This window comes from Anoplolepis gracilipes, chromosome 1 (assembly GCF_047496725.1).
Source record: "Anoplolepis gracilipes chromosome 1, ASM4749672v1, whole genome shotgun sequence".
NCBI classification, from domain to species: domain Eukaryota; kingdom Metazoa; phylum Arthropoda; class Insecta; order Hymenoptera; family Formicidae; genus Anoplolepis; species Anoplolepis gracilipes.
The window spans coordinates 23,467,308-23,493,547 of record NC_132970.1 but is presented as its reverse complement, the minus strand read 5'-3'; the positions used below and the strand labels follow the sequence as shown (position 1 = coordinate 23,493,547).

At 28.9% G+C, this 26,240-nt stretch overlaps 2 protein-coding genes across 3 annotated transcripts in view; both read left to right on the top strand.

Moving 5' to 3' along the window:
* LOC140670585 (uncharacterized) overlaps positions 1-13,586 on the top strand; it is a 59,515-nt gene extending 45,929 nt beyond the window's left edge. For both annotated transcript variants that reach the window (XM_072901274.1, XM_072901267.1), the window contains exons 6-10: positions 3,532-3,699; positions 4,807-5,049; positions 7,773-8,039; positions 9,243-9,557; positions 10,526-13,586. In XM_072901274.1, the coding sequence (XP_072757375.1) occupies positions 3,532-3,699; positions 4,807-5,049; positions 7,773-8,039; positions 9,243-9,557; positions 10,526-10,579 (1,047 nt within the window). In that variant the 3' untranslated portion in view covers positions 10,580-13,586. The remainder of the gene's footprint in view (positions 1-3,531; positions 3,700-4,806; positions 5,050-7,772; positions 8,040-9,242; positions 9,558-10,525) is intronic.
* Positions 13,587-21,193: 7,607 nt separating this feature from the next.
* Positions 21,194-26,240, top strand: part of Nkcc (sodium potassium chloride cotransporter) — a 29,584-nt gene continuing 24,537 nt past the window's right edge. The window contains exon 1 of the mRNA XM_072901314.1: positions 21,194-21,361. The gene's annotated coding sequence lies outside the window, so the exon portion shown is untranslated. The remainder of the gene's footprint in view (positions 21,362-26,240) is intronic.

Sequence of the window (26,240 nt, the reverse complement as noted above, 5' to 3'; positions counted from 1 at the left end):
TTTGCATTTTAAAAAACTATGGCCACCTTATCCGAGTTTACCCTATCGATTGACGTTTTTATTGAACTGACGTGACATTGAATTATCATCTTTTACGCGAAATAAAAGATACTTTAGAAATCGATTTGAATGTAACGTAGGTAAGACTAATTGAATTTTTGATTGACATTTTCTGCGAGACATAATTGCGAGAGAAATTTCAAAAGCTGTCATTCATATATATAAGTGACTTTCTCTAACTCATCTTACAATTAGAATTTTGATTGTGAATGCGTATTTTTTTTTTTTTTTTTTTGTGCCGTGTTTACGCGTCACGTAGCACGTTACCGAAGGATGGAAATAGAAAATACTAATGTTTCAAGATACAGCTGCGCAGGTCCGCGAAAATCTATGTTCATTGACGTAGTAGCCTGCTGCGTCGCGTTTGCATGGCGATAAATCTCCATTCGCGAGATGTTACATGCCGATGTCTTCGTTCGTTCGTCCATTCGTCTGCCCATAATTTTCTTTCAACGTACGTAACAGTTCATGATAATATGTCTATGTATGTGTGTGTTATCACCTGGAAGGTGAAAGACGATGTTTCTCTTCTTCTTGTCGCGCGGATGACGCGACAGTCATAATGCATGCATAATGTTTTACACGACAAACTTTTTTTTTTACTTTTGTGAGATAATTGCGCGTTATTATATAATCTTTTTTCATTTTCTAATCACGCTTAGGTGACATATTGTGTATTTATATACGACTTACATTGATTGCAAGTCAATCGTTTTACGAGAAATCAAGAAACTTATACAGATTGTATTCCTGGAATTGATATTTTATTTATGTAAGCATTATAAAGGAGGAAAAACTTTGCGGATCTTTAAATGTTAATGAAAACGCAAAAAAAACTGCAGGAATTGGTCGCGAAAAATATAACGTTTATAATTACGCTTGCTGCTGTTACATACACTTTGCTGCTTACAACTATCTTTTTACACTTTAATGTTACAATATTATTTATTATTATTTCTGTGATAACGTTACCGCGAGATCAACTTCGCGCGCAGTATTTTTATTATCAGTAATATTAATACAGTGCTCGCGCAGCGTGCAGTGATTAATTTTAACGAACGTATAATATAATCATAGAACGTCGAGCGAAATCTAAACCAACGAAACTTAACGAATCAATTAATAAGGAGGAGAAAGAAAATTACTGCTCCGTACCAGGAAATCTAACGGTATCGCCCCATTTTCGAAACTGTATTTCTCGTTGCTGGAAAAGCAATCTTTTGCAATGAATCGATCAGCCAACTTCGTTAAGCTAGTAATTTAACGTAAACCTTTTTTTTACACTAAAAAACAAAAAAAAAAATACATATATAGATTATTATATTTTTGTATAAATTTATCTGCAATAATCGAATCGACGCGATATCGTCTATCAAAATATTAAAAAAAAGCTATTAAGAATAAAATATAATAGAGAATGATGGATTGGAAATAATGACAAAGAATATTATAATTAGTTTATTACGAAGAAAACTCATAAAACATGCGATACACGAGGATTACCGTGAGGCATAAAATATATTTATGACATCACAATAACACATAATTAATGATAAAGGATTGGCCGATACGTCTTCTTCCCAGAAGGAATAAAATATTGTTGTGGTTAGCCAGCCTTGAATGGTTGATTAGATAGGCCAGCAATCCACGCTTCATCAGTGCTATTGCGTCGTGTCGTTTTTTTCTACAGTCGTGTTGGTTGTGCATGCGAATGACGATGTTGAAATAGCCCACCTGCCAAGCGTTTCACGAACTCATCATTTCGCTGACCGTCGTCAGATTTCTACCGTTTCTTTTCAAATATGACGTAATTGATAATAAAACTGTGTCATTGCTCTCAATCGTAAGGAGAAGGAACGTATAATTTACTAATTGACAAATTACACATCATCGACATTATGATTATATAATAATATGCATAAATCATACTATAATATTTCTTCTTATATAAATAATAAAGGCTATAGCCGGACAAGCATACAAAAAGTGCCCCCGACGAGTTTTCAAATAATACTTGACCTGTCATTTCCTTATTGTAAAAAAAAATTTTCCTCAAAATTTCAGCTCTTTAACTTTATTATTTCCAGAGTTATCGAGAAAAATGTCATTTTCAGTTTTTATTTTTCTCTTCTGTAAACATTTAAGATGATCCCACATCGATTTTTTTCTGAATAATTATTAACGAAAGACACAAAAAAAATATTTTTTCATTAATCCCGAATAAAAACTCGATTTTTTAAAAAAGACTAAAATTGAGAAATGGCCTTTTTAACGTGTTTCTTTCGAGGTTCAATCATCAAACTTTTAGAGAATATTCTTTTTATATATCTCAATACTCTCAAATTTTTTCAATTCTTTTTAGTTGATGCAACATAGTAAAAAAAAAAAAAAAAAAAATAAAAATCCTTTCTTTTTATTATTTTTTGATAACAAGACGGAAAATTATTTATTTTTTTTGTAATAATTATAATAGTAATGATAATAGTAATAATAACTGTAATAGTTATAATTACACTGCAAAATAGAAATATTTTTTATGCAAAAACAATTTTCACAAATACAACTTTTAAATTGTTTTTATTATAAAAAAAACGATTTTCCATTTTTTTCATCATGTTACACCAACTTGAAAATATTGAAAAAATTTGAGAGCATTAAGACATAAAAAAAGTATTCTATAAAAATTTAGTGATTGAACCTCGAAAGAAACACGTTAAAAAAAGTCATTTCCTAATTTCAATCTTTTTTTAAAAATTGAATTTTTATTTGAGATTAATAAAAAAATATTATTTTTTTTGTCTTTTGTTGATAAATGTTAAAAAAAAAATCGATATGGGATCATCTCAAATATTTACAGGAAAGAAAAATAAAAACTGAAAATAACGTTTTTCTCGATAACTCAGAAAATAATAGAGTTAGGGAGCTGAAATTAAAAAAAAATTTTTTTTTACAGCGAGAACATGACAGGTCACATGTTATTTGAAAACTCGTCGCAGGCATTTTTAGTATGTTTATCCGGCTCTAGCCTTTCTTCTTAAATAAATAAATGAAAACATAGGAATTATATACAAAATCGTTTAGTTTAAACATGATTGATTTTTTTTTATCACAATCATCTTTTGCCAGAGATTGAATATTAGAAAAAAGTATAAAGATTAGAATAAGAACGAAAGGCAGCATATCTTAAAAATATATTCATTAAAATCGAGAATCGATAAAAATCCGCGACACACCTTTATCGTTTGTATAAATATATTTTGCACGCTGGCGCAAACTGCAGTTTTCGGTTCAATGTATGGCCACTAAGTTAACTGCCACCGCGTTTCGAGACATTGTGAGTATTTCAGTAGATGGGCTAGGGTTGTTACGGAAAAGTACGAAGTTTCGAACGCAGTAAAACTGCTAGAGGGCTTTAAGCATTCGCTTAGCTCGAATATGACGATCACTAATTTGATCTGTAATCATTTCCAGTTTATAATGAGAAAAAGGCAAACGAGGTTCAACTATGGAGAACGGTGTCGACCGGTATCCTTGGACGCTTACAGCCTCGACAGCGTTTCGGCGTACAATAGCGTAAGACGCAAGGGTGCGATAAGATCCTCCAAGAGAAGTTACGGCAATCCGACCTTCGAAGACTCGGTGAGTTTGAGAAAAGATTGATTCATAATAACACTTAAATTTTACATCGTGCCGTTCCTATAAGAATACAATTTTATTGTTTGTAATATCCTGTGGCAGTTGTCAGATACATTTATGTAGATTTTATATTTAAAAATATTTATTTTTACAGAACATATATGATTAAAAAGATATAGACTGTTATGATAACAAAGAAAAAAATTGACGGAGAATATTTGGTTACTTTAATCGAATATAGTATATAATTTTTAAGCGAATGACTTTTTAATGCACAATTTTATAGATTTCCCGTTAAATTATTAATGCAGGATCAATTTTCTCTTTTATAGCTACTACGTGTTACAAAAGTATAGATCTAAGTAAAACGCGTTCAGGTAAAAGAATTACTATAAGCAGTAATATTTAAATGCCTACATATGATAAAAATATATAGTTTGCCAACGTATTATAAAATATATAAGCTATAGTTTCTGTTATTAAGCTGTCATTAGTTTCCTATTGCCAAGACATTAATTGCTTGACTTAGATTTCTATCAACATTATTCTTTACAGATTCTGCGTAAATTCTATTTGCTAGCAAACTTTAAATTCTGTCCTTAACAAGGATAATTAGATCTGTTTGTGTATATTTATATACCATAAAATGATATGCATTGATAAATTATTATCTTGAACACATTATTTCATTATTTCATTTGTAATAATAATAATCATGCTTTTCTTTTAATTATGCAAGAAATTATTTGGCTGTTATCTCTCGAAAATATTTATAATTTTTATTAACATTATTTTATTAACATATTATGAATACAAAATTATTTATAAAATAAAATAGTTATGATGCACATATTGTGCTTATCAATATCTAAAATAATTTACCCTGGCTTTGAATTTGTGAACGCAGATTCATCACAATCTACTATAGTTGCCTCATAATTTCTGTCGAGATCGTATGTATCTTTCTACTGAATTAAATTTTGGCTCTAAATATTTTCACGATCGAAATTGAGTGATCTTTTCTTATAAAAGCTTGATCAAAGAAAGCGAGGTCGCGTTCCTCTTTACGACGCGAGCAAAGTCTCTACAAAAGATATTTTCCTATTTCAGAGCGCCATTCCTTCCCATCCCCTGAACTTCGCCGGGCTTTCATCTTTCTGTAACGACGTTAATGCAATCAACGAGGAGTTCGCGGGTATACCCCAAGTTTCAGGAAAGATAGACGAGTTACCCCCGGGCGCGGAAGTGAAGAATAGATACGCGAACGTGATACCACTTCCGGAGACGAGGGTACAGTTACAGAAGCTGAACAATGATGCCTCGACAGAGTACATCAACGCCAGTTACGTGCGGGTAAGATCCCTTGATTGAAATTGATTTTGAGCATGACCCAGTCTCGGCTGTGAGTTTTTCTCCTACTTTTATTCTCAATTTTCCATCTAACGTCTACTTTAAACAATCTTAGATCTCGCGCTTTTTTCACACTAATTGACAATTTTTTACCGTAAGCTCTTCTTTCTTAAATCTCTCAGTAGAAAACTGATGGTTTTGTCTACATTTGAGGTATAAAGTGGGAACTTAATTCCTATATATAAATTACACCTATCAAAATCGTTTAAAATCTATAAAAGTGAAAAAATGGAGGTTGAAGATAGAAGGAAAATTTCAATTTGGATGTTACAAAAGAAAAAAAAAAAAAAAAAAAAAAACGTTTTTGTCACTGCACGCGCGGTGACAGATTTCACGTATTCGTAATATTTTCACGTGAGTTAATTTATTAATCGATAGCAAAGAGCAAGCTCTAAACGAGAGATAAAAAAAAAAAAACACGTTCTGACTACGCTGGTCAAAAGAGAACTTTATACGTAATTATTTTGATGTCATTAGAATAATCGCATTTATACGCTCGGATTATGTCAGCCACGATGCAGTGAATGCTAACGTGTTAAAAACTAGCAAAGCGTTTGGCGCAGCGCGTGGGAAAGGAATGTTGCGTAACACGTCGCGCCGGGAAAGTGAGTGCATTGTATCGCGTGTAAACTACTGGGAATCCAGACGCGGAAGCGTCAAGAATTGTTCGTGAAATAACTAGTTCGCCTTTTAATCGCAATTTCACAAAACCGGGTCAAAGAGATACAAAGGTTGGTTAATCGTTTGCATACGTTATTCTGGAGAATGCATTCGTCGAGGGAATATATACGCTACTCGTATGCATTTTCAGGAAATCAGAAATCTCTAAAGAGCGAAAAAATCAAATTTATATTCAAACTTTAAAGTGGATGTTGCTAGAATTGAAAAATAAAAATGACACTTTTTAATATGTTTATTCTTCTGTCTCTTTTATTAGTGAAAATACACTGGGCAACAAAAATTTATAGCAAAATATTCCACATAACTTTAAATAATCATAACTCCACGAAAAATTGTCGTATTTGAAAAATTTTTTTTATTTTGTAACTTAAAGTCTCTACTTTAAAAAGCATTTGTCAGATTTTGAATTTTTTGGAAAATAAAATTTTCTATTTTAATTTTTTATTGCGAATTATGATTCGTTTAAAGTAAACTTAAATATAACTGACTTGTGTAACGTTCTTTAGAATAATTTAAAATTTATATTAATATCTAAAAATAAACAAATTGCATTTAAATTATAGTCTTAACTAAAGTATTACTCTTTTCAAATTCTTTTTATTTTTGGTTTTTTTTTTTAATAATGCTTTATCTTTATTTTTTAAGTTTTCAGTTTGTGAAAAAAGAGTATTGTGATTATGTATTTCATAAAATATAATAAGGCATAAAATAGCAATCTCAAATAATAATAATAATAATCGAGGAAAAAACCAATGTATTCGGAATTTCATCCGTTGCATAAATGGTGAAGAGATGTTGCGTTACACGTACATGTCTCGTAACGCGGTTTATGTAATAATTATCAAATACATTCGCAGAATCACACATAACAACTTTGATTTTTATGTAATTTAGAGATAATATTTTGTTCTTAGAAATATAGACATTTAAAAGATGAATTCAAAAAATTCCTGCACAAAATATATATAAAATATATATATACATATAAAATATAAAATATATATAAAATATATAAAGTATATATAAAAAGAGTCATATTTGTTTAACATGTCTGACGTTCTAAGCATTTTTATATCGCAATTAATTGTAAGATTTTTCCGCGCGTATATTCAACGGAAACGGATAAGACTTTGGAACGAATTAACTAATCCAATAAACGCATCTATCAGAATCGTCGCCATCAAGGATTGTTTCATATCGCGAATCCAATCGACTCGGTATTTGCAATGCTTTGTATGCGTATACGTAACGTGTATTGTGTATGCAATTACGCAGCGTGCGCCAAACGGAATGCTGTCTGACATGCAATTAATTTCGCTCGATATGTACTTAATAAGACCGCATATTTTTTCCGAAAACAGAATTGCACATTTATAATAAATGAAATGCGAGCGTCTCGATAATTTTCCATAAAGAGATGGAAAATAAATACTGCGATAGAATCATATTTTTAGAGATATAATATTATTAATTAAGACGCGAAGGAAAAAATATAATACGAATGCACACATGCATCTCACATGATTAAATTAATCGTAATCAATGAACAAATAAATATTAAGGTAAAATATTAAAACAAAAAATGCAAATTTAATTGTATTATTTTTTTTTAGACTTATTGTCTATAAAGAGTCAAGTGCCAAGTTTCGCCTGATTTCGCCAAATTAAAAAATAGCAATTCTTCTTGTATACGATTAAATATTGTCCATGCGAGCTTGGTCACACTCTTTCCGAACACTATTTTATATAACAATACTAAAGTAAAATTAAATATACATTAAATATAAATTAAACACAAATTATATAATAATAAGATAAGTAAAATTAAATATTAGTCGGAACATGAAATTCATAAATTGAATCCACTTTCTTATTTCCATGGTATAAAAACGAATAGCAGCGCTCATTTCAAGATTAGAAAGTGTGTCTGAGGAGACTTGTGTAGAATTGCAACGTAGAATTAAAGACGCATATTGGTTTTTCAGGGACCTAAAAACGCCACAAAATATTATATCGCGTGCCAAGCGCCAATAGACTCGACTGTTACCGACTTTTGGCGAATGATTTGGGAGCAGCAGTGTAAAGTAGTCATCATGCTGACTGATCTCGTCGAGAACGGAGTGGAAAAATGTACGGAGTATATTCCACCGTCAGAGGTGACTGATTGTCACCGACTTTACGGTGACTTCCAAGTTACCCTGAAGAAGCGAGAAACCAAAGAGAAATACGCTATTTCTACGCTTCACCTAAAGGTAAAGATTTATTTTTAACTGTGCGAATTATGTACAAATTATATTGCTTGATAATTTGAAAATGATATTGTCTTAACCCTCAACTGAACACGTTTTTTTGACACCGTAATTCTAAACACGTGGGTAACTGAAGTCCGAGTTAATTTTTGTACTCTAAAATTACTTAAAAAATTCTAAAAAAATGTACACATCTTCTTTTAAGTTTAAACTAAAAGTTTATGTAGTAGAGTTAAAGAAAAAATATTTTTAAATATTACATTTTTGTTATTTGTTAGATCAAGATTTGGAAACGTAGATTTAATATAAAAATTAATAAAAATTTGAAAAAATAATTTTGAACAAAAAGGCTTCCAGAAATTTTTAGTTTAAAGTTCAAAATTTACGAAAAAAAATACTATATGTCTACGGCTTTAAAAAAATATAATTATTTGAATGATCGAAAATGGGTAATTTTCAGGTGTAAAAAAATGTGTTTTTTCTGAAAAAAAATTTTTGTTTAATCTTGAGGTAATTTATTTGGAAGAAAAGTGAAAACAAAATGTAATTTATATTACACTCTACAGTATAAAAATTGACTATTACATACAACTCCTGTTTGTTGCTCGTTATCATTAACAAAAGATACTTTTAGCATGAAAATAAATGAACACAATAAAAATTAAAGCAATAGAAATTAAAGATTGGCAGAACAATTTAAACATATCATGTGTTTATGATTTAAAAACGATTAGCAGCAAAAGAACAATATTTTAAAAAAAATTTACTTATTCACCTTTTTTTATTTAATATACATAAAGTGAATACGTGGGTCATTTGTGTCCGCTTCAGATTTAGATTCGCCAGTACTTTGCACTAAATGAACTGTTTAAATTGTCTTTTCAGTTATAAGTCCCTTTTAACACAAACTGTTTTTTGGATAAGTTTTCAACCTCGAGATTTTATTAATATTTTTTTAAAACAATGGATTAAAAATGGGACGGACACGAAAAACCCACGTGTTTAGTTTGAGGGTTAATTATTCCATTATTTTTATTCGCTTCGAACTGATTAATTAAATACCAATTAGAAATAGCGTTTCTCGAAATTCAGAATCTAACACCAAGAGATTTACATGCGAATCGTAGCGTCCAAGTATCGATAACTTCAATAGTAGTGCGGCTGCATATATTTAACAGCGATATTAAGAAATTAATTAAATTGCAGAACCTGGAGAACAATACGTTCCGAGAGGTGTTCCATATTTGGTACCTTTGGCCGGTGAGTGGCGTCCAATCGGACGGCACAGGCCTAATAGCGGTGCTCCTCGAAGCAAGAGCACTTCAGCGTGGCGGTCCCGGGCCCATCGTGGTCCATTGCAGTCCTGGCACAGGACGCACCGGCACGCTAATAGCCCTCGACCTAGGAATTAGACAATACGAGATTACGAGGACCGTGGATGTTCCAAGGGTCGTTTACACCATCAGGAGAGACCGTGCTGGCGCAGTTCAAACCAAGGAGCAATACGCTTTCATATACAAGGTGATTGGTCATGTTCGAGTCTATTTGCGATAGACCAGTATCTGTCAAAGTAAAATTCATAAAGTTATTGTTTATTAAAAGAGTTGTTTCTCTCAAAAATAAGTATAGGAATTTATTTAATATAATAGAAAAAATAGAAAAAAATGTTTCTATTAGAAATAAGAAAATTGGATAGAATATATATCTAGTTAAAATTATAGAATATATAAATATTAAGAATTTTGAATTCAATATACTTTTGTAAAAATATAAAAAAAACTTTTCTAAAATTATTTTTGGAAAAATATTTAAAAAATAGAAAAGAATATTTCTATTAAAAATTAGTTTTTAAGAAAATTGGATAGATTATATATATCTAGTTAAAATTATAGAATATGCAAGTGTTAAGAATTTTGAATTTAATATATATTTGTAAGATTGATTATCCATGCGTTACATTAATAGCTTGACAACGGTTGTTTATATTTATCAGGCAATAGTTATTATTATTTTTGATAACTGCGCTTCTTGTTATTCGTATCTCTTGCACATCTTTTGTAACGATACAATTATATTTTATAATAAAATATCAAGAAATGAGGGTTTATATACTGAAAAAAAATAATGTTGAATCAACATCGTCGTAGTTGAAATTCATTTTATTAATTCAAAAACTTTATTCATCAAATTAATACGCCACGTATTGATATAAAATAAATTTCAATTACGATGATGTTGATTCAACATTTTTTTTTTCAGCGTAGAAAAAAAATACAATTATCTTTGGGAAAATTGACATAAGCACAAAAATGAATTAATTAAAAACTCCAAAAATCAATAGCTGCACAAAATTTATGCAAAATTAAGTAGTCTCGTTAGCTTTAGCATATATATACATTAGTTACCGAAAGATGAGGTAATTTATATGCATGACCAGAATTCTCATGACGTCGTTGCATTTTAATGTAAAATAAAATTTTCATTTTTAGGCACTAAATCTGTACGCGACGAAACTCGCCGGTGGCGTGTTGGAATCGACGTGAAGTATACTCAGGACGATACCCGAGGGAACTGGATTTCAATTAGAATGTCTGATTAGCGAATAATGTGTGCATGTTATGTGAAATCGAAAAATTTCAATTTATGTGAAAAATTTCACGTGCTAATAATAAAAAAGTACACGAATTGGCCGCTGGTTGAAAAATAAATGTCAAGATATGTCAAATATGTCGCCTAATTTAAGGTCGAAGGCATCCTAATATCTCGGAGATTCTTAAGAAAAGAGAAAACGAAGACTTTGCCAAATGTGCGAGAGCTATAAAATGAAATAGTGATCACGAAATATTATAAAATATATAAAACAGGGTGGATGTGTATTTTATTAGAATACTGACTGTTGTACGTGTAGCGACAAACTGGACTTGCAAAGAACTAAATGTTACCTAAAGTAGCGAAGTGAAATTAATTTGTGATATGTATGCATTACTTGTGTAAGTCTATCATCAGCGCAATTCGTTTCACTACTTATTCTGCCGAAATTTCTGCAAATTTTGGGGATATCCAACAATATTTCTGTTCTTGTCAAAAACAGAGGGTTTTATAGTCGTGTAGATTTACGTGAAACAATCTACATGTTGTCTATATATTATTATAGTAATTTAAAATGTATTGAATTTGTGTATTGTGACATTTTATGAATTACAATCTACTTATAAAAATAAATAATCTAAATTAACTCTTCTACTAATTAATGTTCAAAAAGAGGAATCTTTTTCTTCAAGTAACGGCCATATTTTTTGGATATTCCCAAAATTATGATTTTATATCGATATTAATCAAGTGTTACTCGTAATGTTCATGGAATATCGAAAACCACAACTGACTTTGATTGAACCTTTAATATTGAGATTAATGCTTTTTTTTTATTTTCTAGTAATCTCATATAATATGTAGATGTGTTGCGATCAAACGCGTTGAAAGAAAATTTAGGAATATTTTAAAGTAATATATATCAAGCATGAAAACTTATGTGCGTGTGTACATGGCATGATCGCTTATGTAATAATCATCCTTGATTACACAACAATTACTACTTTTTTGTAATAATATTCAGACATCGCAAGCGATGATTTTGATTTTCTTTTTCAAATCAATAGGTATTTTTTTCAAACCAATAGCTATTTTTTGTTATTATTGTTATTGTTATTGTTATTGTACAGAGTATGTTCCAATTCGTGAGCTGTATGTGTGTATGTGTTGCTCTCTATAATTGTAAATATGTAGAGTGTCAACGATTATTTCGACAATTGTGTTAATCGACTCATTTAAGAGATTTTATTTATACATATAATATAAATAATCGTTAATTATGATTTTTAGAACAAGAAGTACTCGTGTTCTTTTCTTGCAAGCCTAATTGTACGGACTGGAAACAAATGTCCGTCCACAATGTGCAATGTACCAAGTGTGTATTTAAAGTAGTTAGTACATAATTATACATATATATTATACATACACATATATATTAGTCATAGTATATCTTTATAAAGATAACATTATGATCTTTCTTAATAACTGAAGTAAACAGTAAATTTGATTTTAATGCGTTTTCTCGAATATAAGTAAATTGTTATACAACTAATTTTGGTGATCTATAAATTTTATTTATCGACTATTTATTGTATCAATATTTTAGTTTTATTAACTCTATGATAAAAAAATTTTTGAAATGTTTTATATAAACAGTTATAATTTTATTATGCCAATATTTGACTTAATAGATGGATATCTTTTATGGATAGCAACGTGTTTAGCTCTATACGTATCCATATCGTACGTTTCCATGATCAATCACTGTGAATGTCCTCTCAAAAGAATATACACAATGATATAATTTTTAATATCACAGTAAACATCACAGTTAATCTCTATAGAGTGATGGAATATCGTATGTCAAATTTATAGAGATGTATTTATGTCTTTTATATTAAATGAAGAACTGTGTATAAATAATATAATCGTAATTGTTCTATTATTATTACTGGAATAATAATTGCTATTAAATAAACATCAATTATCTTAGATAATTAAATACTATTGTTAATTATATTTATAACGGCCGTATATCTGCAATGTTATTCGCAATTGCAATTTTAACGATTAATGTCAAAGTAAAAAGAAAATAGTAATAGTTCCAATATAACGTTTCAATATTGATAGATTTTTAGCATTATAGAAATATAAAAAAAATTACAGGCTAACATATTATCTCTAGAGCCGAAGAACACATTACGAAAGATATTCTTACAAGTGATATTATCTGATAGCCAATCTTTGAGAATATACATATCTTGGACCATAATTATATATATATATATATATATATACGTAAAATATATATAATTAAATATAATATTATGTGTATAGAGAAAAAAATGTCAGCATCATATCAATCTTGTGTAGGAAAGATATTTATTAATATATACCAAGCTAAGTCAAATTCGAAAGCTATATAAGTTCATGTCTTCGAATATACAAACAAAATATAATCAGTCGATAAGTTTGTTACATGATATGGTATCATTATTATCTTAATAATAAAATGTCCAACTAGAGGTAACGTTTTATTTTAGCATACATATGCGCGCACACATACACACACACACACACATATATATATATATATAGATGTTAAATATGTAAAGCTTTGAGATTTCCACGTATGTATATAACGTAAACTTCTGAAAAATACTATACAGATTGCCTCGTAAAGTTTGTCAAAGAAGTTCAATCTTTTGTGAGATTAGAAATTTTTTTCAGTGAATAAATTTAATCCATCGTTCATTGTTCTTTAGAACTGAAAATGAATAAAAAAACATTCATTATGATTTTACACTTCGGATTTAAACTGTAAAAGATCCTATGCAGACATTAAATAGATTAGATTAAAATCATAATAATTTATTATGATTTTTCTATACATTCGACATATATAATATGTCGAATAGAGGCAACACGCAAACAAATCTTTTTATAAAAATAAGATTAAATTATAAATTAAATTACATCTATGTTAATTCGTAATAAGAGAAAAAATTCTACATTTTAAAATCTTTTTCATTAAAGTATTTGTAAATACAAAAAAGTATTATAAATTTTAAATCTTTGCAAGTAATATTGTGGTATAATAAAAAGAATTTTATTTATGTCCCGCAGCATTAATATGCATTTCTCAGCGCAATTTATTTCATATTGTTAATATAATTATTTAGGTCATATATTTATTATTAACTCGGAATACCGGATTATCAAATTCAAAGAGTTTCTTAACAATCGTTTTTTTTTCTACTACCTTTGATATTGAAAGATTACTGTAAGTAATAAATTATTATTTTAATGTTTATAACTTTATAAATTTCTTATATGATTTGATAAAAACATCGCATATATGCAAATAATAAAGATTATGTTACATTTCATCATTGATTGTTAGAAAAAAGATTTCAAGAAGATTTCTCAAACATCAAAGTTCCATTGGTCTTCTTTGCCAAAAAAAAAAAAAAAAAACTGATTTGAAATACAATACTTTTTTCGAATATCTTATGAAAGATACGAATAGAATAAGAAAGAGAACGGAAAAAATACTTTTTCAATATTTCTATAATATTTACTTTCACGTATGGGTCAATGAAGAGATTGGAAACTATTAAATAAAAATCTATAAGTTCCTCTTTATCACACATATTTTTCAATTAACTCTACGTAACTATTGGATAAATACTTAAATTTATGTAACATATATATTTGAATTATATTATATATAATTAATATTTTTCTAAATAAACTTAATACAAAGTTGTAATTATTAAGTACCAAAAAAATGCAATTAAACCATTGTCTCGGAAAATAAATAAGTATCGCAGATATGTGAACTATTCCTTTGCACTCTTTTCATCGAAAGATGATTTATTTTTATTTCGAGATATATTTTCTCAAAAACTATGTAATATGCGTACATATATTTTCGTTTGCCATATTTTTATACTTTTATTTAATATTTTTTCATCCATCAATTCATCTATCAGTATTTTATGATTATGTTTGTTTTATATCGCGTAAAAAGTATATTAATTTATTCATTAAATATTTATCAAAATATTATATTATTTTTCACTTTTGTTATATATTACAAAATTGATTATTGTATTTACATATATATTTACATATATATTTACATACATATATCATACATATAAAGAAGTCTGATGATATACGTATTTTTAACGATTGTTTACAAAACGTGTACATATAGTTAACGTATTATTTTTATCTGCGATAATGTACATTCTAAATATGAGCTGACAGTATTTATTACCAGATATGAGGAAGGGCATAAAAATGTAGAAGACGTAGCAGAAGATGATAATGCGTGAAGTACATTCGGCGTTTATATATAGAATCGCTAATGCGAGAGATGCGGTTGTTGCAACATTTATTAACTTGTACGTTAAAATGACAGTAATTAATTTTTTTTTATTATTTAAACATATATACTTCTTTAATTAATTCTTTTCTTTCTATTTTTCAAGAAAAATGCAGTTTATATTTTCCGAAGAACTAAAATGATAGTCGGCCTTGAGATTCCAAATCAGAAATTATATTAAATCAGTTAAAATTCTATATCGTAAAAAATAATGAATATATACATATATAATATATTATAAAATTTAAGATCTTTTTAATATAAAATTATGAATTTTTAATCATTTGCCGCCATTGTTCTCAAGACTTAATTTCGCGTGAAATTATATTTTAAATTTAAAATGCGAAAAAATCAACGAGGAAGATGTCGAATTCTAACAGTATTATAAACGCAATAAAAATAATTTTATATACATATAATATAACTTGAAGCGATACGCAAACGCTTAGAAACAGTATTCCTGACAATTGCCTAACAATAAGTCTTACGGGATTAAGCTTCGTCTTTTTTATCCCTATGGTAAACTTTAGTACGCCTGAACCACGTGTTGCTCTATCGATCGGCTATAATTCTTTCTTCGCAGCAGAGTTTGGCCCCATTCGGTATACTCCTTGTGACGTTCGAAGCCTTCCACGCCTTTTTTCTTAAAGTATTTCAAGAAAAAAAATCACGAATACGACACGTGCAAGATATGAAAAAATGTCTCATAAAATATTCGAAACAGATCGTAGCGGATTGATACCAAAAAATTAATTGTGTCATATAAATCAAGTTTATTAAATTAATTAATATTATGTCAATAAATCTTTTGATTTCCATCTTTATACTGTATATAATCTTTATTTGAAATATTATTACATAAGAAAAAGATATTTTTTGAAAATAATTTTTTCTTACTAATTAATTGTAAGAGATAAGTGAGAAATTAATGTTGACAAAATTATAATCTTAGTATTTCAGAAATTATTTCGTATATTTCAATCTGAATAAAATTTGTGTTTTAGTTTCAGCCTTCAACTACCCATTTTGACCCATTAATTTCAAAATCCTATTACACTTTATTTTGCACTATCGTCTAAAATTAATTTTAATTCTTCCTTTATCGTTATTTCAAGCGCATTTAGTCCATTATCCTTGGTCCATTATCCTTGGTACTGGCTGCATTTCGTATGTGCAAGGACGAAAAACTTTAGAATTCGAAACCGTATGACATTCATCAGGTGATCTACCAGATCGGTTGAATTCGACTGACATTAATTTCAAAATCCTATTATACACTTTATTGAATTCCCTGCATTATATTCTAGGATAGAAGCGCAAAATAAGCATAAAAATATTAGCGTTTGCTTACAATGTATATGCATATGTAAATGAGAAAGAAGTAAAGAAGCCAATAAACGAGTTAACGAGAGACAGACGTTGGTGTGTCATAAACTGACTTATCACATACACCTAAAGGCTCTATTGTCACTTTAACCGTCTTGCATAGACAAGACACTTTATTCTGTACTCTCGTACTCTGAAATTAACTTTAATTCTTCCTTTATCATTATTTCAAGCGCATTCAGTCCATTATCCTTGGTATACTGCATTTTGTACGTGCGAGGATGAGACGCTTTAGAATTCGAAGCCGTGTGACATTCCAGGTGGTCTACCAGATCGGCTGGATCCGACTGGCTTTAACTGGATCGTGGCTGTTGGATCTCGAGATGTCCGGGCTCGTTCGCGCCTATGTCAGTTGCGCACATTCGAACAATCATTGTTTGCAGAGAATAAAAAAAAAAAAACGAAGGCTTGTGTGCGAAGACTCGAGTTTTCCAGTCGTAGATGAAGATTTCTCAGAACCGAAATGTAAAATCGATCACCTGACTGCTGACTACGCGTCTGTAGTTATAACAGTTCTCTTCAAATGATCTTTTTTGTCTCGAATAATTGCACTGTCTGGTATGACAGTCTAGAGTGAATTGCGAGACCTTTTATTTATTTTGTTTGAGTTTCTTTTTCTTCTTCTTTTTTATTCAGATTTGAATTTTTCGTGAACAAATATGTTTTTATACGAAAAAAAATAAATAAACATAGGAATCTTTTGTATATTTTAAATAAATTCACTGATTTTATCATTATTTAGATATGTTGCAGAGAAGGTTGTTCTGTGTAAAAACATTTATAATCTGATATCGATAAAAAAAATAGGTAATGTAGATAGTGATCTATATATCTTAGGATATAGATATGAACTGCAAAAACCATTACTTAAGATTTTAATTAGACATATTTTACGTCCATATGAAAGTCAATACAGTCCTTTGAGAGAATAAGGTTACGCATCGGTAAACTAATGTCACCGTAAACGTTATCGTTCCAGAGAAGTTCAGACAGCAACGATAAAAACACGAATATTTATTACCTTTGCGGGGACATCAATTACAGGCAGAAGTTCGTGGAATCGATCGCAATACCCACCCACCAGGGTCGACAGAGCTAAGCAAGAAGCAAAATGGCACTTGGCCTCATTGAAAAGATTACCCCCTTTGTTATTTAATCGTAGGTGTGTCAATCGATTTTCCACACACGAGTTCGTGCCTCGAGCACGTGTATATCTCCTTCTCGCAGCCGTCTTGCTACCTTCTCACGGTTTACTACGGATTTTCCTCGGGATATATAATAATTTAGATGACTGACACACGTGCTCGAGGTCAACGATGATAAGCGCTTTAGAGAACATGGTAGATTCAATTTCCGCTCAATCATACGCGGAATTCAGGATAATGTCTAGACGGATTGCATTCAGAATAATGTCTAGACGGATTGTATAAGTTGTCATTTCATTTAAGTCGAAAATACAGCCAAGTTATTCACACGTGTATCATGTCATGCAAAGGGTTACCAAGTTTCTGTAGAGATCTTCTTTAAATCTAGATTAATATCTCTATATACCTATACTATTTATTTTATAAATGATTTTAGGGTAAATTGATGTATAGATAGATTTCATACGTATGTGATCTCATTATAATTCCATAAAGATGATTAACAAACTCGACATTTGTGATAACAATATTTGCGGCAAAAAAAACAAATCCGGATATTAAACCCAGCGGCAAAGCTTGAGGACCTTTAAGTTAAGACCATCGTCAATGTCAATAGTGAGCATCGTATTAACGGGATAATAAAGTCATTTGTTGAAACATTGTATTAGCGTAATAAAAGTGCGAGCGAAAAATTGACACAGAGGAGCTTTGACTTATCAGCTTGAAAGAATGTTTTTCACGCTAAATAGATATTATACAGTATTTTTCTGTCAAACAGATCAGAGAGAAGTTTTGTATTATTTTACTAGAGAAAAAAATCGCATAAACATGTGTAGAAATAAATTTCCGAGAAAAAATGGACTTATATAATTATATATGATCATATATATGTGTATTTAAATTTAAAATTTGGCGCAATCTGACCATAATATGATTTGTTTACATGTAATTAAAAATGACATGTAATTAAAAGTTGATGAATGAACTTGGCATGCGTGATAATTCGTTGACGTAATATAATCTGACCATGTATAATAATATCCGAAATTCGACATGATATGATCTTATCTTTTTATAATCATATTCAGTTAGATCTTTTCATACATATATTATATAATCAGATTTAGCCGAATATTCTTATAAAGATGTGATTATATAAGTTTATATTGCGTCGAAAAATGATAGTTTAAGGCTTAAATTTGCCTGAAAGAAAAATGTACAAATCTGTCTATCTTTATATTTTTAGGCTTAATCTATAAAAACAAGTTAGATTAATTCCATTTAAAAAACTAAGTTGATCTTTACATGTTCTTGGCACTTACATCCAAGATGTAAATTAATATCTCTATCATATTTTTCCGCCAGAAATTTTGCCCAAAGAACTATTATCTGAAACATTTTTTACTGCAATGCGTGTGAAATAATAGCTTGTAACATTTTCAAATGTTCCCGAGATATGTATGCATATGTATATATACATGTGCAGGGATGGGAAAGTTGCTTTTAAAAAGTAACTAGCTACCGTTATTCGTTACCGAGTCAAAATAGTAACTAATTATCGTTATCGTTACTTAAAAAGTAACCATTCGTTATTTTTTTAATGTTAAAACGAGATCAAAAATTAAATAAAAATATACTTTTGTAATATATTTTATTAAAAAAATTAATAATTAAAATATTAATAAAATATCTATATCAATAAATTTTTTATTTTAAATTTGTAAAACCATAACAAGGAAAAAATTTTAAAACACGCACAGTATAAATAAAAAAATTTTGGTTTGCATTAAGTTTATAAATATAATCAAATACACGTGATATATTTTTTGTATTCTTATAATCTTTGTTAAAACCTTTAATATAATAATTTTAAATTTATAATATGAATATCTGTTGATAATTGAAGATTGAATATATGAAAATAGAAAATATGTCATAAATAGGAAATAGGTTCCAGATATAAAAAGTAACGATAAAAGTAACTGTTAAATTCGTTACCGTTACTAAAAAAATGTAACTATGTTACCGCTACAGTTACAGAAAAAAAATAGTAACGCTGTTATCACTTCGTTACTAAAAAAAAAGTAACGACGTTACAAATAACGCGTTACTTCCCAACCCTGTACATATGTATGTGTATGTGTGTGTCTATTAAAAATTCGACCATTGTTAAATATATCTATATTCGTATTTACTCTATTCACTTATTAAATTCTTTCGATAAGAGAAGAAAAATATATGTATGTGAGATGTTACAGCGAATAATGAAAAAATTTGGAAACACAGCGTGAACTTATAGAGCATAGAATAAAAATATTAAATTTCAATAAAAATGAGCAGTTTTCCTCTCTTTCTTCTCTGTCTTTATCAATTTCTCTCGACAATATCAATAAAAAAAGATTTCTATTATTCGAGATACTATTCGTCTATTAGAAAATATTTGCCGCGAAACGGAACTTTTCTGTAAAAAAAATTGTATTTTCATAAAGTTTCCTGCATTTTAGACGATTAAGTTTTATATTAGTTCAAAAATATAAAGCTAAACTGCTCTCATACAATTTCTTTTACAAATTTTGACCATAAACTGATACTACTATATATGATCATACATTATATATACATGCTATCAGATCTTTTTATACATATACAGGATGTTCGACAACAGATGAGACAAAATTTAAGGAGTAATTCTACATGATAAAATAAGACAAAAATCAAAAATAACAAAATTATTATGGTGGCTTCGTTTTTTAGTTATAAATATTTGAAAGTTTGGGTAAAAGATAAAATCTAAAACTCGGCAATTCGCTGCATACTTTTGCGTCACAGAGTATTTTGAGAACGATTCAGTCGATGTAGCCTATACGCATGCCAAAAATTTTGCGGATTGCCATGCTTTGGGCACCTTTCATGCAAATTTTCAAATATTTATAACTAAAAAACGAAGACTCTACCGCAATTTTGTTATTCTTGATTTTTGTCTTATTTTATCATGTAGAATCATCCTTTAAATTTTGTCCCACCTGTTGTCGAACACCCTGTATATGTAATTATGTACGTACATCTACATTTAGTTACCTTATTATTATATCATTATTATTGTTTGACTAATTTTACCATTCCTTTTTTTCCGTTTACAATTAATTATGATAGTGATCGTCTGACTAATGATAAAAGATAAAAAAAAGCTAGCTATAGTAAACAAAACTGTCTGCGACGCATAACTTTCGTAACACCCTTCATAATCAACGTTCATAATCAAATCAGTCATATCAATGAGTAATTGAGAAGAGAGAGAGAGAGAGAGAGAGAGAGAGAGAGAGAGAGAGAGAGAGAGATCAAGAGAAGTTTTTCTGATATAACTTCAAACAAATAGAAAACGTAATATAGAAAATCAACAATAGTATTTAATCTAAATCAAACTTGTCAGCAGAAGACAAAAGGAAGATGGATAATCAAACTATTGAAAGAGACTATCAAAAAACAAAATCAATTACATAAGAATCGATTAAAAAAATAACGTGAGCAATCGCGGTCCAAATCAATCACAAATATCTGAATTATCGATAGATTACTGGAGGAAAATTTCTTCAAAAACAAAGTATAAAAAAGGGAGACTCGCAAGAACACACTTAGTATAATTCAGTAATATGATTCAAGACAGTATAGCACGGTACAGTTTAGGTCCTCAGGACATAATTTATTCTCTGACTTCACCCTTATCCTGTGCAATGAAGTCAACAGTTACCTTATGTTCTCGCAAGTCACCAACAATCAAAACATTCCATATGTCGAGAGAATTAATTCACATAGTAAGTTAATTTAATATTTCTTCTATTCTTTTCTTATTAAAATTAAATAAATTTTCTTAGCCATAAATTAATCAAATGCAAATTTTTTGGTCTTTTAATTCGTTTATCTTCATTGATTTTATCTAGTTTCTCACTTCCAGTGTTTTTATTAAACAAAAAATTCTGAGTTTATTTACCTTTCTCACACTTACAACACAGCTGATCGTTATGAATTAAAAAAGAATTTATTTTTTGAAATTTTTTATGTATTAGTATTATTTATTCCAAATGAATTAAAAAAAAATCTTCTTCCCGGTAATTCAAAAAAACTCCATAAAAGTAGACTTTATGACTTCTTGTAGGATTAAATTGAAGTTTTAGAACAGAAATGGGATGGAAAAAGAATTTATTAAAAAAATTTGGAATGCAAAAAGAAATCTTTTTGGATTATTTGTGCTATCTGAGTAACCATCAATCAGAATTCTAAAATTTTAATGTTATGTCATTTAATATAATTAATATATAATTCTGACTGATGACCTTCGTACTATTGTAATAAACACTGCGAAATAAACAACAAATACATACACATATACATATTAATTTAATAATTGATTTATTATAAAATATAAAATTATGTATATATATATAATTATATATATTAAATTAAAGCAATATTTCGTTCTCTCGTCAATTATGAATAAACATAAATTTTTTAATTAAATTATCTTTACTTGTTAAATCTCTTTTATTCTCCAGTCCAAGGATCGCACTTGGTCTCGTCCCGATTAATATAGATTACATATGTACTAATAGATATTGAATTTTCTTATCGAAAAGGGATCGCCGATTAAAAGTTCGAATAAACATCATTGACTTAAATGGTCGTTATCTGTTCTTCAGGCTCTAAAATTCGCTCAAATTTGAGTCGTACGCCTCTCGATTTCAGAAATATATTGCAATTGTTACACTTTTCTTTTTATTCTTCTCCGAATCTAAATGTAACATATACTATTATTATATCATTATTATATCCATTTTTTCTTAGGTTGTTTGGATTTTCTTTTGTCTTTGATTGCAAGTCATCAAATTTAATTCAACGGAATATTAGAAATAAAAAATAGATATAAGATTATACAAAAAAAAAAAGACTCGCGATTCTTTTCTAATATGTCCCGTGTGTATGCGCCATTGAAATTATAGTAATAAACTTGTTAGTATGAGTGCAACATGGCATGCGAGTCGACAAATTGAGCGCTAATAGACTGTATTATCTTCGGTGCGTACGCAACGTTTTAGTTAATGAGTTGCAACCTCGAGAGACACGTTACATTCAGAGAAATATATCAGACACGCCATTTGGAATAATACATGACACGTTGATCGCATGACCGATAAATAATTAGCTTCGAGAAGCGAGGCAAATCAACACGAGAGCAAACGAACAGAGAAAGAGAGATAAAGAAGAGAGAGTGTCATTATATAATTCATTATTCCGTCAAACAGATGGACTAGTTATTGAATATAATTAAACCAGATACATATAATTGTAAAGCGATTCGTCATTCGATCGGAATTAACTGATATGATTAATTGGATTATTATTTTATGATTGTGTGCCTTTATAAGTCTCTCAATTAAATAATAAAATAATTAATCTTACATTTAGAAATTATGCTTTATACATAATAAGTGTTTTTAATTTCTAGAATAATATTGAAAAATAAACTAGTTTACCAGAGAGAGAGAGAGAGAGAGAGAGAGAACTATCTGTCAATATTATTAATTATACTAATGTTATAGTAACTTTATTTGATGCACATTAATGAACTCCCTAATGTGTACTTATTAATCTCTTTTTTCTAATTAATTATTATATATAAATTATTATGCATTATTCCAAACGGTAGTGTAATAAATAAATATATATATTATCTATTATTCTATAAAAATTCGATAAATATTGTTTACACATTATGTTTATTTATTATTTAGTGTTTCTTGAAAAATGTATATAAGATTTCGCATATTACATGCATACATATACACATGTAACGTTAAGTTTGTTTCAACATATAATAAATCAAAAAAGGTGTTAAACGTTGAAAATTTATTCTTTCAAGCGAGAAATAATATATTGTTGCGTAAATGTCCCATACAGCACAAAAAGGCTAAGACATCTTAAAAAGATGTCTAAAGGATGATAAGGCGTTCTTTAAATCGTTTTTAAATGTCTTTTAGAGACATGTGCTACATGGGTGTTCTCGTTTTTTTTTATTATGCGTCCAGCCGAGACTATATTACAGAAGATGTTTTATCAATTCTATGTATATACGTATTATTATATTTGACAGAATGTGTGGTATATTGACATAAGTATTTATGCATCATCACGGAGGATTACCATCTGGTGGACCGTGAACTAACCTAATGAATTTCGCATGCTTTATTTAGAATCCCCTCGAAAACGTATAAAACGCGTAAGTATATCTCGGCGGCCACGTGTATGCCGCAAGAGATTCGTAAATGTTTACTCGTACTTCCTGTCCTAATTGCAATCGTGCCATAGCGATATTTTATGCTTTCGAATTGAAAATTTCATGTATATGTTTATAACGTTTTTAAAAAAATTATAAATATTTTTAATTATATAAATTATGCCGTTTGAACGAGATTCCTTTTTTTAAAGCAAATTTTTTTATTATAATGCACTAAAGATAATTTCTAAATGTATCATTAATTATAATCGCGAATTATTATATACTACAATTGATACATATACAAGGTGAGGAAAAAAAGTATAGCAACCCTGAAAAATTTTGAAAAACATAAATTTTACAGAAAAAGAATCTAAGGCAACATTTATTCATTTTATTTCATATTTTATATTAAAAAGTATATCATAACAAACTTTAAAATATCTCAGGAAATTCTTAACTAAAAGAAGTTTTATTATAGTGTTTTGGAAAGTTCTCGAGGTAAGCTGCAAGAATCTGCAATTAAAAATAGGATGTTCCATTTAAAAAATTGAAGGCGACCACGTGACCCTCAAGCGACTATTCAAGGCCAAATCAATGACATCATCTTGTCCCTTTCGAAACCATACAACTTTCGTCTGAGACATTTTTTTGTAAAACTTATATTTTTCGAAAATTTTCAGAATTTCCATACTTTTTTCTCACCCTGTATATCAAAAAGATCATCGCATAGTGCCTTTTATATAATCTGAAAATTTATTCTCATAATTTTGAAATAAGAGACTCAAAGTAAATTTTGATTTGTTTAGAATACAGAATTGTTTCTATTTATTTTGTATTTCTGTTGCAGCAAAAGCGTTAGTAATTTCTACGGAAAATTGTATGAACGGGAAGTAATTAAAATTTACGTAAAATAATCAACTTTATTCACAGAATCGCACTTATTACGGTAATGAATTATGATTTCATTATCACAAGAAAACAATCTTCAACACAAATAAGGCTAAATACAACTTGCATGAAAACAACACAATGCTGTTATGACTTAATTGTTACAGATGTGATGTAATGTGATGTAAAGCGAATGAGCTGCTATTCCATGTTTGCTATGTAGTGACACGATACAAAAGATAAGGCAAGAATTCATTATATCAACGGCTTCCTGCTAACGAATCACAATGCAGAGGAAATGTTTTCTAAAAATACATTTGTTTTTTTATAATATGGACGTACGTTGTGCAACACACAATATTTTATGTATTAGTTATTTCTGATTATCGATAAGATAATGATGCTGCAGAAACTGATTCATCATATTGGCTGCGAAACCTTTCGACCGCTTGTAGTTTAAATGTTTTATCATTAATTACACTTTCACCTATTCTCGCGTTAGCTTTACTGCTTATCGGCTTAGTAATTGCAGAGTAGGCAATTTAGCTTGGATTAAGGCGACGCAATTATGGCAATGGAATATGGTGCATGAGGCACGATCGATAATAAACAAACTTTGTTCAATTATATATCTCTCCTTGATATATAACTAGAAATTTTGCTAATACTCTAACACTCATATTCGGACAAAACCGCATATAAAATAATTAATTATCACTAATTGTTTCAAATTTGCGCAATATTTTTGTCTTTTTTTTCAATATATTTGATTTTACACAAATAGATACAGGATAAACTAATATATTAGAATTTTACTAATAAACATACACAGAGAGAAAACGATTTGTTTGGATTTATTTATTTTATTCAAACAACATTATGTCATATGAAACATTATCTTTATTGACTGAAAAAAATATTATTTTATTGAATTAAACAATATTATATCATACATGTTATTTTAAAAATCAAATAATCTTATTAGTTTCTTCAAATAAATAGCTTTTTTCGATTATTTCAAGCATAAATTTTATTAAATCTACAGGAATTTTTCTCTCTGTGTACAAATAGATACTAGCTATTTTAACATATTAACAATTGTTTTACAACTAAAAATAAATTTGTTAATAATACATTAGCCACATTTTGTTCTTCAAAACTAAAAAAAAAATTTTTTGTTCTTCTAGTATAAGATAATATCTTTAAAATTGATACTCTTGAGATATTTTATCATATAAATCATGATTGTTGTGTAATAAAGTGAAGTAATTACGGAGAATTTTTAATCTCAATGGATATATATGTACATATATATATATATATATATATATATATATATATATACATATACACGGAAATAAATTGTGTGACGCGATTTCGCAACTGAATCGTTAATTCAGATTTCCGCGCAATTGCGATGCAACGCGAGCTATAACTGGCTTTCCCGGTAGATCACGTGCCTACTCAAAGCACGCTTATACTTTAAATTTTCAAACTATTTTGACAGGCAGCGGTTTTCCCCCGCAATAGCG